The sequence below is a fragment of the Mobula hypostoma genome, chromosome 17, assembly GCF_963921235.1.
Source record: "Mobula hypostoma chromosome 17, sMobHyp1.1, whole genome shotgun sequence".
Lineage (NCBI taxonomy): Eukaryota > Metazoa > Chordata > Chondrichthyes > Myliobatiformes > Myliobatidae > Mobula > Mobula hypostoma.
This window is the reverse complement of record NC_086113.1, coordinates 41,112,391-41,129,608: the sequence shown is the minus strand read 5'-3', so window position 1 is coordinate 41,129,608 and position 17,218 is coordinate 41,112,391. Positions and strand designations below refer to the sequence as shown.

The 17,218-nt window shown below is 37.1% G+C and overlaps 1 protein-coding gene across 1 annotated transcript in view; it reads left to right on the top strand.

The window, feature by feature from the left end:
- The window catches only part of mturn (maturin, neural progenitor differentiation regulator homolog (Xenopus)), a 49,152-nt gene extending 32,880 nt beyond the window's left edge, over positions 1-16,272 (top strand). The window contains exons 2-3 of the mRNA XM_063069350.1: positions 7,595-7,717; positions 13,632-16,272. Coding sequence (XP_062925420.1) covers positions 7,595-7,717; positions 13,632-13,742 — 234 coding nt within the window. The 3' untranslated portion in view covers positions 13,743-16,272. The remainder of the gene's footprint in view (positions 1-7,594; positions 7,718-13,631) is intronic.
- The last annotated feature ends 946 nt before the right edge of the window (positions 16,273-17,218 follow it).

Genomic DNA, 17,218 nt, shown 5'->3' with positions numbered 1-17,218 from the left:
GTCAAATGGTAACGATGTACAATTTAAAATTGAATCAGTGAATGACTAGCACAGATCAAAGAAGAGTTAACCAGCTTCAGAATCCGCATCCAATCCTCTTTCATAAAAGTCAAATTGAGTTCCTTTTCCCAATCCTATTTAATCTTAAATAAGGGACGCTTATCCCATTGTAATAATAAATTATAAATTCTTCCAATAGTTCCCTTCGTCGGAGGGTTCATACTCATAATAGTATCTAACAGGTCAGCCTCCTATATGTAAGGAAAATTACTTAAATATTTTTGTAAGACATGTCTAACTTGAAGGTATTGTAAAATGTGTGAGTATGAAAGAGAATATTTATCAACTGATTGTTCAAAAGACATCAATCTATCTTCTTTAAATAAATCCAAAATTAATACCTTTATTTTTCCAAAGTAAAAAAATTGGATCACTCAAAGAAGGCTTAAAAAAATAATTTCGATAAATTAAACTATAAAGTTTAAATTTTTTAAGATTAAAAAAATTGTGGAACTGGAACCAAATTTGTAAAGAATGCTTAATCACAGGATTTAGGTTTAAATTAGCAACTTTAGCTAATTGTATAGGTTAAGTAACTCCCAATGACGAAGTTAAATAAAACTGTTTCACAGCTTTCAGTTCCCAGTCTACCCAAATTGGCCGATCGTTTTTATCAACCCAATATAACCAAAAGGACATGTATCGAACATTAACAGCCCAATAATACATTCTTAAATTACGCAAAGCAAGACCTCCATCCTTTTTAAACTTTTGTAAACGACATTTACTAACGCTTAGTCTTTTACTATTCCAAATAAAAGACAAAATAATAGAATTGATCTGATCAAAAAACTTCTTAGTCAAAAAAAACAGGGATATTCTGAAATAAATATAAAAATTCTGGTAAAATCATTATTTTAACTATATGAATATGACCAACAAGTGAAAATGTAAGTGGACTCCATCTACTAAATAAATACTTCATAGGTTCTACCAAGAGAGCAAGATTGACTTTATGAAGATCCTTATTTTTTTTAGTAATTATAACACCTAAATATCTAAAAGAATCCGTAACTCTAAAAGGAGTATTGTCATATATGGAGACAGATTCATTTAAAGGGAACAATTCACTTTTACTAAAATTTATTTTATATCCTGAAAAATCTCCAAATTCATTGAATAATTTTAGCAAGGCAGGAATAGATTCGTCAGGATTAGATATATAAACCAATAAATCATCAGCGTAAAGAGAGATCTTATACATGGTGTCATTCACAGAAATCCCAGGAATACTTTTAGCTTCACGAAGAGCAGCAGCAAGGAGTTCTAATATTAAATTAAATAACAAAGGTCTTAATGGACAACCTTGTCTTGTTCCCCGTGAAAGCTGAAAAAAGGAGACCAACAGTTATTAGTGACAACCATAGCAATAGGAGCTTTATATATCATTTTAATCCAATTATTAAAATTAACACCAAAGCCAAATTTCTCTAAAACATTAAATAAATATTTCCATTCGACTCGATCGAACGCTTTTTCAGCATCCAAAGATATGACACATTGTGGAGTTTTAAAAGAGGGCGAATATATAATATTAAATAGTCTCCGAACATTTGAAGAAGAATAGCGACCCTTTATAAAGCCTATTTGATCTTTAAAAATAATTTTACCTAAAATATTCTCCAACCGATTGGCCATTATCTTTGACAGAATCTTAGCATCGACATTCAGTAATGAAATAGGTCTGTATGAGGCACAGTCAGTAGGATCTTTATCCTTTTTAAGAATTAAAGAAATAGAAGCCTCATAAAAAGTCGAGGGTAAATCACCCTTTTCAAAAGAATCCTTAAACATTCCAACATATACGGAGAAAGCAATTTTCCAAATTTTTTATAAAGTTCTACAGGATAACCATCAAGTCCAGGAGCCTTACCAGATTGCATTGAAAAAATAGCTTTATGAATTTTGGCTTCAGTAATTTTTTAGTTTCAGTAGTTTTTTGATCCTCAACAGAAATTTTAGGAAAAGAAATCTTTCATAGAAAAGCATTCATTTCAGATAAATCTACTGGACATTGAGATGTATACAGTATAAAAATCTTGAAAAATCTTATTAATTTCTTCATATTCCCGAGCCAGGGTACCATCTTTCCTACGGATTTTCAAAATTTGTCTTTCGGCTCCAGCCGTTTTTAATTGAGATGGGAGCAGTTTGTTACTTTTATCTCCAAACATATAAAATTGGCTCTTTAACTTAAGCAAATAGCCTTCAATGGGATGAGTTAATAATAGGTTATATTGTGATTGAGGTTTCACCCTTGGTTTGAATAAATCAATATTAGGGGAAATTGCATAAATATATCTAAATCTTTAATTTGTTTTGAAATTTTGTCTAATTCTGTTTTAGTCTGTTTTTTAAGTTTAGCTGAATAAGAAATGATCTGACCACGTAAAAATGCTTTCAATGTCTCCCATATAATTAATTTAGATGTACCCCCTATATCATTAAAAAGAAAAAATTCTTTTATCTGGTTTTCAATAAAACTAACGAAGTCAGAGTTTTGCAATAATGTCTGAGACATGCACCATAGTGGACAGGCAAGAATGACATCATCAAATTCAAAGGACAAACTCCGAGGCGCATGATCAGATATAGCAATATCGTCATATTCACAATTTTTACAGTAGGGCAATAAGCAGGGATTGATTATAATATAATATAATCAATCCTCGAATATTTTTTATAGACATGTGAAAATAAGAAATATTCTCTTATCGGGATGCAGATGCCTCCATAATTCGATCAATCCGAAATTGATCAAAAAGGAATAATAAGTGACACAGAACAATTTGGAAGTCGCTGATTGTTCAAGATCTTGTTAATCATAGGATTTAAACAACAGTTAAAATCCCTGCCCATTATCAACATATATTCGTCTAAATCAGGCAGTAAAGCAAATACCTTTTTAAAAAAAAGGATCATCTAAGTTAGGACCATACAGATTGACCAAAACAACTTTTCTGTTACAGATCACTTCTTTAACAATTAAAAGTCTACCATTAGAATCTGATTCAATATCCTCTTGAATAAATATATTGGATTTAATAAAGGTAGACACACCTTTAGTTTTATTCTGAGAGGTAGAGTGGAATTTTTAAGCCTCTCCACCATCCAAAAAATCTATTTTGATCTCCTGCCCTGCTATGTGTCTCCTGAGCAAAAATTATATCATGTTGGAATTGATTAATAATTCTAAAAGTCTTTTTTCGTTTGATAGGATGATTCCAACCACGTACATTCCAATTTATTACATTAATCCGTTTAAATACTATTATAATTGTATGCTACTTTATACATGCGCAGAGCACAGACCAATACGGGATGATCAAAAATGGCGGTGATGAAGAATCCAACCACATAGAAAACACGCATGCTCTGGAACCACCCAATGGCCAAAAACTTCTAACTCTAACCCCACCCCCCTCCCCGAAAGCCCAAAGGAAAGGCAAGCAATCTATGATAGATACAAAGCCAAGGACCGCTCTGTCTGTATTTTCTTCCCTCTCCCTAGTTAGTAAAAAATTAGAGTGACCTTGTAAGAAAGATGATAAAGTCTCAACAAAGGAAAGTACTTACATTCCATTATCTATTAAACAAGAAAGAACCAAAATAATGTTATCTGTTAGAGAGAGAAAAACCAGCACCATCTTTAAGTTTAGTATTAAGTCCCTGAAAAAACTTTAATAATTATTTAACCAAAAAAAAATCAAAGCAGGTATTAGGTTAAAGAACCAGATCCCTTTATCTCCTTTTCTCAGTCGAATGTCCGAATAACCATTTAAACAGTCATACTTGAACCATAAATCTTCTTTCCAAAAGAAAACCAATATTATGCAATAATGAACAGATCTTCATATCTTCTTTTATTAGTCTGTCAATGGAATATCTAAGTAACCTTCATAAATCTTCTTTCCAAAATGCGAATAATATACAGATAACCAGACAACCTTTCAGATAGTTCATTCGGTAGCGGCGGCAGGTATGGTCTGAATGAAGTCCAGTGCGGCTTTTGGATCAAAAAATGTACGAGGAGGAGAATTAGGAGGAAAAACTTTAATTCTCGTCGGGTAACGCAGAGAAGGAAACTGCTTCTTATCATATGCCTGTTTCATTACCAAAGCAGATCTTGATCTTTGTTCCATTACCTCCCTCGGATAATCTTCATAAAAACGGAGCTCAGACTCCTTAAATCTAAAAACTCTTTGTTTTCTTGCCTGTGGCATTATTTGATCTTTAATTTTAAAGTGATGAAAGCAAACCAGAACAGATCTTGGTTTATTTGGATCCTTAAATTTCGAAGTAAACGTTCTGTGTGCTCTTTCTACAGCAGGCGGCTGTGATAAAATGGTGAGAAATAAAGTATGAAAAAGTTTACCAAAGTAAGCAGTTAAATCTCCATCTTCAGCTCCTTCCTGCAGCCCAACAATTTGTATATTCTTTCGGCGAGACCTAGATTGCAGGTCTATAATCTTATTTTGATATCTTTCCAAACGGGTTGTAGCTTCAAACAATTTTTGCTTAGTTATCTTCAATTCCTCTTCATGTGTAATAACTTGAGTTTCCAAGTCTTTAAGTTTTCCCAGAAATGACTTCATTTCATTACTATTCTTTTCCAGTTGGTCTTTAGTTGACCCATTCTGATCTTTAACTGAATTCAGTGTCAGAAAGATATCTCCAGCCCATGGTGGCATTTCATCAGATCTTTCCTTTGGCATCTTTACTTTTCCATTACCTTTGTCTCTAGGTTCAGACAGGTTCTTCTCATTCCTTGTAGACATAGACATATTATTCCCCCTCAAGAATCAGCAAATAAAAATATTAAATTCGAATTTTAAACTAGGGGGAGAGAAAGAAAACTTAAGAGCAGCACAAAATTGTTACTACTCCATTTGCAGACAGGGGCGGTCTCACCCTCTGAGATTCCCTTGTCCATTCATCCCTCCCCATTATCTCCCTCCTGGCACTTATCCCTGCAAGTGACCCTAGTGCCACACCTGCCCATTAACCTCCTCCTTTTTCACCATTCAAGGCCCCAAACAGCCCTTCCAAGTGAGAGAACACTTCACCTGTGAATCTGCTGGGGTTGTCTATTGTATCTGGTGCTCAAGATGCAGTCTGCTCTACATGGGTGAGACGTCATAAATTGGGGGACCGCTTCATCGAGCACCTCCACTCCATGCATAAAGTAGAACTTCCTGGTGGTCAAACGTTTTAATTCTAATTCCTGTTCCAACATATTGGTCCATGACCACCTCTTGTGCCATGATGAGGCCACCCTCTGCGTGGAGGAACAACACTTTATATTCCGTCTGGGTAGCCTCCAAACTGATGGAATGAATATAGATTTCTTCTTCTGGTTTAAACTCCTCCTCCCCTCTTCTTCTATTCCTCTTTCTGGCCTCTTTCCTCTTCTTACTTGCCTATCTCCTCCCCCTGGTGTTCCTCCTCCTCTTTCTCCTCTAGTCTACTCTCCTCTCTTACTTGAGATTCCTTCCTCTCCAGCCCTTTATGTTTCCCACTCACCTGGCTTCACCTATTAATTTCTAGCTAGCCTCCTTCCTCTCCCCCACCTTTATTCTTACCCCTTCCTTTCTAGTCCTGAAGAAGGGTCTCAGCTGGAAAGTTTGTTCATTTCCATGGATACTGCCTGACCACTGAGTTTCTCCATCATTTTGTGTGTGTTGCCTAGAGGCCCAAGTCCGTAAATCCTTCAAAGTTGATAGGGTGGTTAAGAAGGCATATGGTGTATTGACCTTCATAAGGTCTGGGATTGAGTTCAACAGCTGCGTGCTAATGTTGCAACTCTATAAAACTCCGGTTAGACCACACTTGGAATATTGTGTACAGTTGTGGCTTCTTCATTATAGGAAGGATGTGGAAGCTTTAGAGAGGGTGCAGAGGAGATTTCCCAGGATGCTGCCTAGTTTAGATAACATATTTTATACCAAAAGATTGTGCAAGCTAGGGCTTTTGTCTTTGGAGCAACAGAGGATGAGAGCCAATTTGATAGAGGTGTATAAGATTATGAAAGGCATTGACAGAGTGGACAGCCAGCACCTTATTCCCAGGGAGCTAGTGGCTAATGCTGGAGGATATCTGTTTAAGATGAGTGGAGGAATGTTTAGGGATGATGTTAGAGGTAGTTTTTTTTTAAACACAGAGAATAATATCTGCCTGAAACATACCGTTGTGGATGGTGTTTGAGGCTGATATAATAGGGACATTTAAGAGACTTGCAGATAGGGAGATGGATTTAAAAAATGGAGGGTTATGGGCTGTGTAGGAGGAGCAGTTAAGATAGATCATGAACACAGGAGATTAGCAGATGCAGAAAACCTTGAACAACACAAAAAGTGCTGGAGGAACTCTGCAAGTTAGGAAACATCTATGGAGGGGAATATTCATAGTCAATGTTTTGGGCCTGCAGGGTCTCAGCCCAAAATGCCGACTGTTTATTTCCCTCCAAAAACTGACTGTGCAGTAGGTTATATATAGGTCAGCACAACAATGTGGGCCAACGTTGCAGGATAGCACGGTGGCACGGGGAACATTTACTGGTAGAGGGAAGAATGAATTCAACTAAACACCAGCAAAACATCACACCGTTTGTAAAAAAGCTGAAGAAAGAATAAAGGAGGATGGCTTCTATAACAGGATGATGATCCTAAACACACCTCAGAATCCACAATGGACTACCTCAAGAGGTGCAAGCTGAAGGTTTTGCCATGGCCCTCACAGTCCCCCGACCTAGACATCATCAAGAATCTGTGGATAGACCTCAAAAGAGCAGTGCATGCAAGACGGCCCAAATATCTCACAGAACTAGAAGCATTTTGCAAGGAAGAATGGGTAAAAATCCCCCAAACAAGAATTGAAAGACTCTTAGCTGGCTACAAAAAGCGTTTACAAACTGTGATACTTGCCAAAGGGAGTGTTACTAAGTACTGACCATGCAGGGTGCCCAAACTTTTGCTTCAGGCCCTTTTTCTTTTTTGTTATTTTGAAACTGTAAAAGATGGAAATAAAAATGTTTTCTTGCTTAAAATATTAAAGAAATGTGTCATCTTTAACTTTATACCTTTTGGAAATCAGTTCATCTTTTACTCACTTAGCTATTCACAGTAATAGAAATTTTAACCAGGGGTGCCCAAACTTTTGCATGCCGCTGTATGTATCAGCAGGTTAATTGGTCACTTGGTTGTAATTGGTCTGTGCGGGCTCGTTAGACCAGAGGAGCTTGTTACCATTCTGTGTATCTCTAAATAAATTTAAAAATACACATTTATTTTATGTATAACTATGAGCATAAAATAATTATATAACTAATAAGACAACCATTATTGATGGTATGAAAGATTGTGCAGAAAAGCAAAAAGTACTTCTAATAGATTAACAGTCAAGTTCAAGTTATTTGACAATTTAGCATTTGATTAGAAATTTTTGACACTTTATGATATTGTAATTGTGAAGGTGATAACATTATAATATTGATTTCCATAATTACATGTTTTTATCTCTGTCTCCATCTGTTCAGCATGTGTGGAGTGAAAGTGAAGACTGTCTACCATTCCTACAATTGGTACAAGAATACATCTTATCCTGTGGGAAGAAGACCCTCTCTGAAGTTCTGGAAAAAGTCTTCAAGTCATTCAAACCTGTAAGTGTTAAAAATAGCTACTTTCAAGGGAAATACTACTTGTATACTTATTTTAATAAATAAGTGTACAATACAAGTAGCACACACAAAACGCTGGAAGAACTTAGCCAAGTCAGGCAGCATCTATGGAAATGAATCAACAGTTGTCATTTTGGGCCAAGATCATTCTTCAAGTATTATTTCATTTTTTAAGCAAATGCATATTAATTTATGGTTCTCATCCTCCTTAGAAATAGCTCTTTTCAAGTCGGTTTGTCTCTTCAGCTTCTTTCTGCAATTAATAATCAGAACCAAGACAATATTACTTACTGTCATTGATGAACAGTTAATATTTGAAAGGAGGATCCAGATGCTGCAATGGGATTAAGCATCAACCTTTCATGTGTAGTGCAAGGACTGTATATGTGTTTAAATGTTGCCTGAATTTTCTACCTGTGCCTTGCACCCCTGATATTGTCATCCAAGTGTTAGAAATGTTAATGGCAATGTAGTGCAATACAAAGTCCTTTGCTTGAATGAGATTAGATAATAACTGTTAATTTCTTTGGCTTTTGATGGCCTTGCTATTAAAAACCAAATCTTTATTTTTTTCCTTGTTGTGTTTTGCCAAGATTTACCACTCCCTCAGAATTGTAGAGCATCCAGTTGTGCCTGTAAACTTTTCAATCTTTTGTAGGTTCAGAGGTGTAGCTGTACAAATCGCCACACGTTTGTTTGCTTCTGTTCTAAAATAAGTCTCTTCTTTCATTTCTTGTCCCTGTTCCACTCTCATTATTGTCCTACCATATTTGACAGGTTCAGATTCTTTACATCAAATCCTGTTTGATTATCGTCATCCAGTTCTTTCCCTAGGCTACTACTTTGAGCAGTCTCTCCTGTGCTGTCAGGCTGTCACACTATACTCGTTGGCATCCCAACAAATTCCCTCTTAATTTCTTTCCATGCTCTATCCATTCTCTTCTGTAACGTAGACTTTAAATAAGTAAGACAAGGGTTTAATACTGAGGCTTTATTGCAAGTGAGACCTCACACTGATGAGGCATCACTTGGGCTATTGTGAGCAAGTTTGGGCTCTTTATCTAAGAAAGTATATGCTGATATTAGAGAGGGTTCAAAGGAAGTTCATGAAAATGTTTCCAGGAATGAAAGGGTAATCGAATGAGGCATGAAAGGTTACGAGGAAAAAGTGGGAAAATGTGGTTGAGAGGGAAAGGGGTGAGCCATGATCAAATGGCGGAGCAGGCTCGATGCGCCAAGTGGCCTAATTCTGCTCCTTTGTCTTGTGGTCTTAAGTAATGCTCCGTGTGTCAGATAAATGGAATAAGGTATCATTTCATTGACAAAATCTCTTTTCTAACATGACATGTAGGAGTTGAAGGCTTTGATCTAGGTGTTCAGGTGGTCTAACTTTTCTGGTAACCTCCTCGAAAATCTCTATATGACCATAAAATATAGGAGCAGAATTAAGCCATTTGGCCCATCAAGTCTGTTCTGCCATTTCATCTTGGCCGATCCATTTCCCTGTCAGCCCCAACCATGCATACATATATATCACGCAATGATTTGGCCTTCACAGCTACCTGTGGCAACAAATTCCACTGATTCACTGTTCTCTGGCTAAGGATGTTCCTCCTCATTGCCATTCTAAATGGACGTCCCTTTATTCTGTGACCTCTGATCCTAGACTCCAACCATAGGAAACATCCTCTCCACATCCACTCTATCGAGGCCTTACAGTGTTTAATAGGTTTTAATGAGATCCCCCTTCATTCTTCTGAATTTCAGAAAGTACAGGCCCAGAACCAACAAATGCTTCTCAAATGGTAAGTCTTTCAATCCCGAAATCATTTTCATGAACCTCCTTTAAAACTTTCAAATGTCAGCACATCCTTTCTTATATAAGCGCCCAAAACTGCTCACAATGCTCCAAGTGAGGCCTCACCAGTGCCTTGTAAAGACTCAACATTGCATTCTTACTTCTATATTGTAGTCCTCTAAATGAATGCTAACCTTGCATTTGCCTTTCTCACCACCAACTCAACGTGCAAATTAACCTTTAGAGAATACTGCACAAGGACTCTCAAGCCCCTTTGCACCTCAGATTTTTGAATTGTCTTTCCATTTAGGAAATATGGAAAGACAATTCAAAAATCTGAGGTGCAAAGGGGCTTGAGAGTCCTTGTGCAGTATTCTCTAAAGGTTAATTTGCACGTTGAGTTGGTGGTGAGAAAGGCAAATGCAAGGTTAGCATTCATTTAGAGGACTACAATATAGAAGTAAGAATGCAATGTTGAGTCTTTACAAGGCACTGGTGAGGCCCTTTCATTTCTTCTACCAAAATGCATGACTGTACATTTCCCGACACTGTATTCCGTTTTCCACTTTGCCCATTTTCCTGATCTGTTTAAGTCCTTCTGCAGCCTCTTTGCTTCCTCACTGCTACCTGCCCTTCTACCCACCTTCATATCATCCGCAAACTTGGCCATAGACCTATCAATTCTGTCTTCCAGATCATTGACATATAACATAAAAAGAAGTCTCAACACAAACCCCTGCAGAACGGTACTTGTCGCCGGCAGCCAACCAGAAAAGGCTCCCTTTATTCCCACTCTTTGTCTCCTGCCTATCTGCTACTGCTCTATCCGTGCTAGTATTTTTCTGTAATACCATGGGCTCCTAACTTGTTAAGCAGCCTTGTGTGGCACCCTGTCAAAGGCCTTCTGAAAATCAAAGTACACAACTTCTACTGATTCTCCTTTGTCTATCCTGCTTAACTCCAACAGATTCCAACAGATTTGTCAGGCCAAATTTTCCCTTGAGGAAACCATGCTGACTTCAGCCTATTTTATCATGTACCTCCAAGTACCCTAAAATAACATCCATAATAATTGACTCCAACATCTTCCCAACCACTGAAGTCAGACTAACTGACCTATAGTTTCCTTTCTTCTGCCTCTTTAACTTCTTGAAGAGAGGAGTGACATATGCAATTCTCCAGTTTTCTGAAACCATTCCAGAATCTAGTGATTTGTGAAAGATCATCACTAATGCCTCCACAATCTCTTCAGCGTCGCTTTCAGAACCCTGAGGTGTAGACTATCTTGTCCAAGTGATTTATCTACCGTCAGACCTTTCAGTTTTCCAAGCACCTTCTCCCTAATAATGGCAACTTCACTCACTTCTACCCGTGACACTCTCAAACTTCTGGCATACTGCTAGTGTCTACCACACTGAAGACTGATGCAAAATACTTATTTAGTTTGCCCGCCATTTCCTTGTACACCATTACTACATCTCCAGCATCATTTTCCAGTGGTCAGATATTTACTCTCGTCTGTCTTTTACACTTTATATACCTGAAGAAACTTTTGGTGTCCCCTTTAATATTATTGGCTAGCTTAGTATATTCCATCACCTTCCTCTTTATGACTGTTTCAGTTGCCTTCTGTTGATTTTTAAACCTCTAACTTCCCACTATTTTTGCTCTATTATATGCCCTCTCTTTGGTTTATGGTGGCTTTGACTTCCCTTGTCAGCTGTGGTTGTGTCATCCTACCTTTAGAATACTAGTTCTTCTTATACTTTCCGAACTTCAGCCATTGCTGCTCTACTGACATCCCTGCTAATGTCCCCCTCCAATCAACTTTGGCCAGCTCCTCTCTCATGCCTCTGTAATTCCCTATACTCCACTGCAATGCAGGTGAATCTGACTGTATCTTCTCCTTCTCAAAAAGTCGGGTGAATTCTACCATATTATGATAACTGGCCCCTAAGGCTTCCTTTGTTGCTAATCAGTTCCAGTTCATTGTGTAACATCCAGACTAGATTAGCTGATTCCCTGGTGGGCTCAACAACAAAATGCTCTAAAACGTCATCAATTCCCCCTCTTGGGATCCAGCACCAAACTAATTTTCCCGATCTACCTGCATATTGAAATCCCCCATGACTGTCATAATATTGCCCTTTTGACATGCATTTTCTGTCTCCCGCTGCAATTTGTAGCCCAATCCTTTGCTACTGTTCAGAGGTCTGTAAATAACTCCCATCAGGGTCTTTTTATCTTTGCAGTTTCTTATAACCATATAACAATTACAGCACAGAAACAGGCCATCTCGGCCCTTCTAGTCCGTGCCGAACTCTTACTCTCACCTAGTCCCACTGACCTGCACTCAGCCCATAACCCTCCATTCCTTTCCTGTCCATATAGCTATCCAATATAATTTTAAACAACAACATTGAACCTGCCTCAACCACTTCTGCTGGAAGCTCGTTCCACACAGCTACCACTCTCTGAGTAAAGAAGTTCCCCCTCATGTTACCCCTAAACTTTTGCCCTTTAACTCTCAACTCATGTCCTCTTGTTTGAATCTTCCCCACTCTCAATAGAAAAAGCCTATCCACGTCAACTCTATCTATCCCCCTCATAATTTTAAATGCCTCTATCAAGTCCTCCCCTCAACCTTCTATGCTCCAAAGAATAAAGATCCAACTTGTTCAACCTTTCTCTGTAACTTAGGAGATGAAACCCAGTTAACATTCTAGTAAATCTTCTCTGTACTCTCTCAATCTTGTTGACATCTTTCCTATAATTCGGTGACCAGAACTGTACACAATACTCCAAATTTGGCCTTACCAATGCCTTGTACAATTTCAACATTACATCCCAACTCCTGTACTTACTCAATCCACTGATTTATAAAGGCCAGCATACCAAAAGCTTTCTTCACCACCCTATCCACATGAGATTCCACCTTCAGGGAACTATGCACCATTATTCCTAGATCCCTCTGTTCTACTGCATTCTCTAATGCCCTACAATTTACCTAAGAGCAAGCACTTAGTCTTCTGTAATTCAGATATGGTCCATGACCTCGCTGCTGTTTTGCATCACTTCTTTGGACACTTAGTCTGTCTCCTGAGTAAATACAGATGCAAAAAAAAAACCATTTAAGATCTCTCCCATCTCTTTTGGTTCCATATGTAGATGACCGTACTGATCTTCAAATGGGCCAATTTTGTCCCTTGCTATCTTTTTGCTCTTAATATATCTGTAGAAGCCCTCAGGATTCTCCTTCATCCTGTCTGCCAGAGCAACTTCATGCCTTATTTTAGCCCTCCTGATTTACCTCTTGTGTTCTCTTATATTTCTTATATAAGCTCCTCATTTGTTCTTTACTGTCTGTACTTACCATCACTTCCTTCTTTCTTATCAGAGCCTCAATACCCCTTGAAAACTAAGGTTCCCTAAACCTGTTTTTTTTGCCTTTTATTCTAACAGGGACATACCAACTCTATGACTTACAATATTTCACTTGCAGAACATTTGGCTAGTGGCAGTTTTCTATCCCACCAATACTCGCTTGTGTAGAGAAACTTAGTTTGGAATTTTTGAGCACGGTAGCGTAGTGGTTAGCACAACGCTCTACAGGACCTGTGACCCAGGTTCAATTCCCGCTGCCGTCTAAGGAGTTTGTATGTTCTTCGTGACTGCATGGCTTTCCTCTGGGTGCTCCAATTTTCTCCCACAGCCCAAAGATGTATCATTTGGTAGGCTAATTGGTATTGTAAATTGTCCTATGATTAGGCTAGGATTAAATCAGAGGTTGCTGGGTGACATGGCATTATAATCTCAATAAATAAATAAATATTACTGAGGCATTATTACGTGTATCCTGTCTTTATAGATTTTCCCTGTGCAATAAATTGTGTCTCAAACTTGTGAATAAGCATGTAATGTTTTCTGTGTCAGGAATACTTACCTTGTGCATTTGTTGAAAGACTTTTTTGATGTCAGCTGTATGACATAATACAGGTGCATAATGCTGTCTTGTTGCTTTATCTCCATTTTGAGGAAAGTAGGAGCTCAGCTTTGCTTCATTCAATTTGTTTAACTCCCTGTATTTCATTTACACAGTTGCTGGGTCTCCCAGATGTGGATGATGACGCATTTGAAGATTACAACGCTGATGTCGAAGAGGAGGAGCCCGAAGCAGACAGCCAGCACATGAGTGTCAGTCAACAGTAAATGTGTGCAGAGCAGAATTAGCTTGCATTAAGTTCAGTTATGTTATTGATGGATGGCCCTCATTTGCTCATTCCTGATCAATGAACAGCTTTATTTGGATCAAATTCAAATAACATACCTAAATCATATTTAGTTTGTTCTGTACATAACTTAATGTTCATCATTTTCTCAAGTTAAAAACTGTAAGGAAACATGACATATGGTATGGAGATCAATGTACTAAACTGGCTTTTGAGGAAAATAAAATTCACTGTATGGTCATTCCTACATTGAGGAGTTAAGGTTACTGTAATTTATGGTTAGTTTTTTTTTGACGTTGGCCTTTAGGCTTTTTAAAAAGTTTTTTTTAAAGGATTGATTAATCCATTCATTTAATGCAATTTTAAAGCGTTCTGAGCAATTCCCTGCCAAAATATTGCAATGTTGTCATAAGAATTGTTTACTAGAAAATTTTAGATTGGTACCTGGAATTGCATCGGTTTTACAGCACTAAAATAAACCCATAGTGTTGGCGCTGGTATTTTGTTCCATATGTGCCCTACTTTATGTAAATCAATCTGCGTATCATTCCATTTATTGTGGCATAATTTGTATTTCAAACACCCTCTTGATAACGTTATTTAAAAGGTATTGATTGTGTTTATTTAAGTGGTTACCCAACAATAAATTTGAAAGAAAGCAACGAATTGTGATGAGTCTGGAGAATAACTGTTTGATTTAGACTTCACTTAAGTTTTCATCAGGTAGTTTTATAGTGATTATTTGAATTAAAATGTCCTTGAGGACATTTTAATTAAATTGCAACACTGACTTAGAACTGACATCTGCTTGCGTAAGTTTGTTACATAGCAAAATCAAAAGATGAGCTGTTATGTAGAAGCCTGAGAGCATTACTGTTTTCTGCTACAGCTGTATGTACTGCGGATACTATATGCTGTACTGCATTAATTATTGCTTGGCTTTTAATGCACTGCAGTCTATTGGGTACTTTACTGATTTACTTCCTGTACATCTTATAGACAACACATTGACGGCTATGACATTTCCAGTTGTAGATCAAAAATGGCAGTCTTTAGGTCTTTGTGTGTTAGTAGAAGGAGCTGTAAATTTGCTTTTAGTTGGAGGAAGACAGTAAAGTGTATGAAAGAATTTAAAAAAAACATAATGCTCATTGAATAATGGGTGTGCTATTTGGTATATTGTAAGTGGTAAATTGTATTGTATCTGGCCTGTGGATCTTTTGTACTGTATGTCTGTATATTATAAAACAGAATGGCTTGTGTAATCCTAGAACATTTGAGATTGGGAGAAAAAGTAATGTATTAACATGCCTTTCAGTAAACTGATGGTTTAAAGCAAGTCAGTGTATTCATCTGCCTGCAATTGGAGTTCTTATTGACTTGGGTAAGGCAGGCTGTGGAGGGTAGTGGTGTTTAATGTAAATATTCTGTTCTACAGTATATGTACTGTACAGATAATCAAAGTAAAGCTTGGTCTGTACTCTGTGAACAGTACCTAGTGTTTTAATGTTATGACAGTTGAGCATTCTGTTTTTTTGCATTGCAAAGAGGGAAGTCCACTGTTGATAGCTGTTGAGTTGCACCACTTAAATGCATGGCTGCTTGATATAGAAGGTATTTAAATTTTGGTAGTTTATATAAAATAAAACAACTTCATAGTTGATATGTCATGGTCTTTTGCAGTCTGCTGCATGTCATTTATAGATACCTCAATGCTTTTGTTGACCTATCAGTCTAGGTTTATAAATGCTTTAAAAACAAATTGGACTGATGAATTTCTCTAATATAAATTAACTGTTTGAAATTATATTGGATTTAATGAAAGTTAATATTACATTGGTTATATCTCCTTTTAGATTGATTAAAGCATTACTTTTATGTATTTAGACTGAATTTGTAAAGCACATGTTTTTGTTTTTAATAGTTATGATGGTTAACAAAAGGCTCTGTACTTTAACATGCTCAACACTGAATATGCTGAAAATAAATTATTCAAACATTGCTACCTTTGAACTCTTAATATGTAAATTCTTCTGTTGAATTATGTGATTTTTAGAAGTTCCTTGTTACTGTTCAGTGAACAGCTGTAAAACAGTCACAAAACTTAACAAGTCTCATGTTCTGACCTTAATTGACCTGTCATTTTAATTGAATTGGGAAGGGAAAGAAATTTGTCGAGAGTCAATTTAATTGGTTACATATTCAGTAGAATTGAGTATTTGTCTGGTCCTTTGATTGAGAAGTTCTGCTAGGCATCCCTTCCATCACATTCCTGCTTTTCCTTCCAGATTAAATAGAATATTCTAATCTTGCACCTAAATTTTATTCATGTGGCATTACTTCATTTTTCTATGGTTCTATAACTTAATGTCTATCAAATTTTATTCCATTCCTCATCAGACACCTGTGAATATTTGTGAAGCACTGGTTTTAACACTGCAATGTGCATGAAACATACTTTTAATAAAAATGTTTTGGTGGTGGAACACAGTTAAGATTATTACTAGGTAAGGTTTCTCCACAGTGGAATTTGTGGCTATAAATTGCACTTGTACTGCTGTGTCTACCATATATGGACCTAATAATAAATAATGTTCCTTTGGAGTAATGCTGGGGAAAGTGGGGCATGTTGTCCAAAGCCCATCTTTTATTGTGTATTTTCTTGCAACAGCTATATTTAAAAGGGTTGCTTGCACTGCAGGAGCACTTTAAAATAAAATCTTTAGTCCAGCACAGGCTTCAATTTAGTTTAATCTGTTCTTCTTCATGCCAGTGTTTCCTCTGTCCAACAGCCCATCTCTTCTTCCCTTCCTGTCCTTTCTTGAGACCTACCTGCTATTTTCCTTCATGAAAGGTATGACTCTTCATTATTTCCCTAGACAATATGCTCGTAGCACAACAGAAATTTTAGGCAATGGATCATGACCAAAGTAATAATGGGATTCTCCCCCTCCCCCCAACCCCATGATAGTGGATTTGAAGGCCTTTTTAAAAATTTGTTAAATAGGAAGTAATTAACGTTTACATTGGGCTGGATCCCTTTGTTGGGAGGCCATCTACTGCTTGAAAATGGGAGCATTTCCATTTGTTGCTTAATTTTGTTACTTTTTGGTATATTACTCTTCCTCTGATTTTTTGCATTTTAACTGTCCAAAAGCAAACAGTGAACCTCGTTGTATAAGTGGCTGCATCTTTCTGTACAGTGTTTAATGATACACTTCCTTTTCCACGTTGTTGTGAAATGATATATTTAAAATTTGAAACACCAGTTTCTGCAGATACTGGAAATCTTGAGCAACACAAAATTCTGGAGGAACTCGAACAAATCAGGCAGCACTTATGGAGGGGAATATAACAGTCGACTTTTCGGGCCACTGGTAGATTGTCGGCTTTGTTCTACTTTCCCTCAGTTACCTTACGAGAGACATGTTTGTAGCACAGAGATTTTAAATTGTA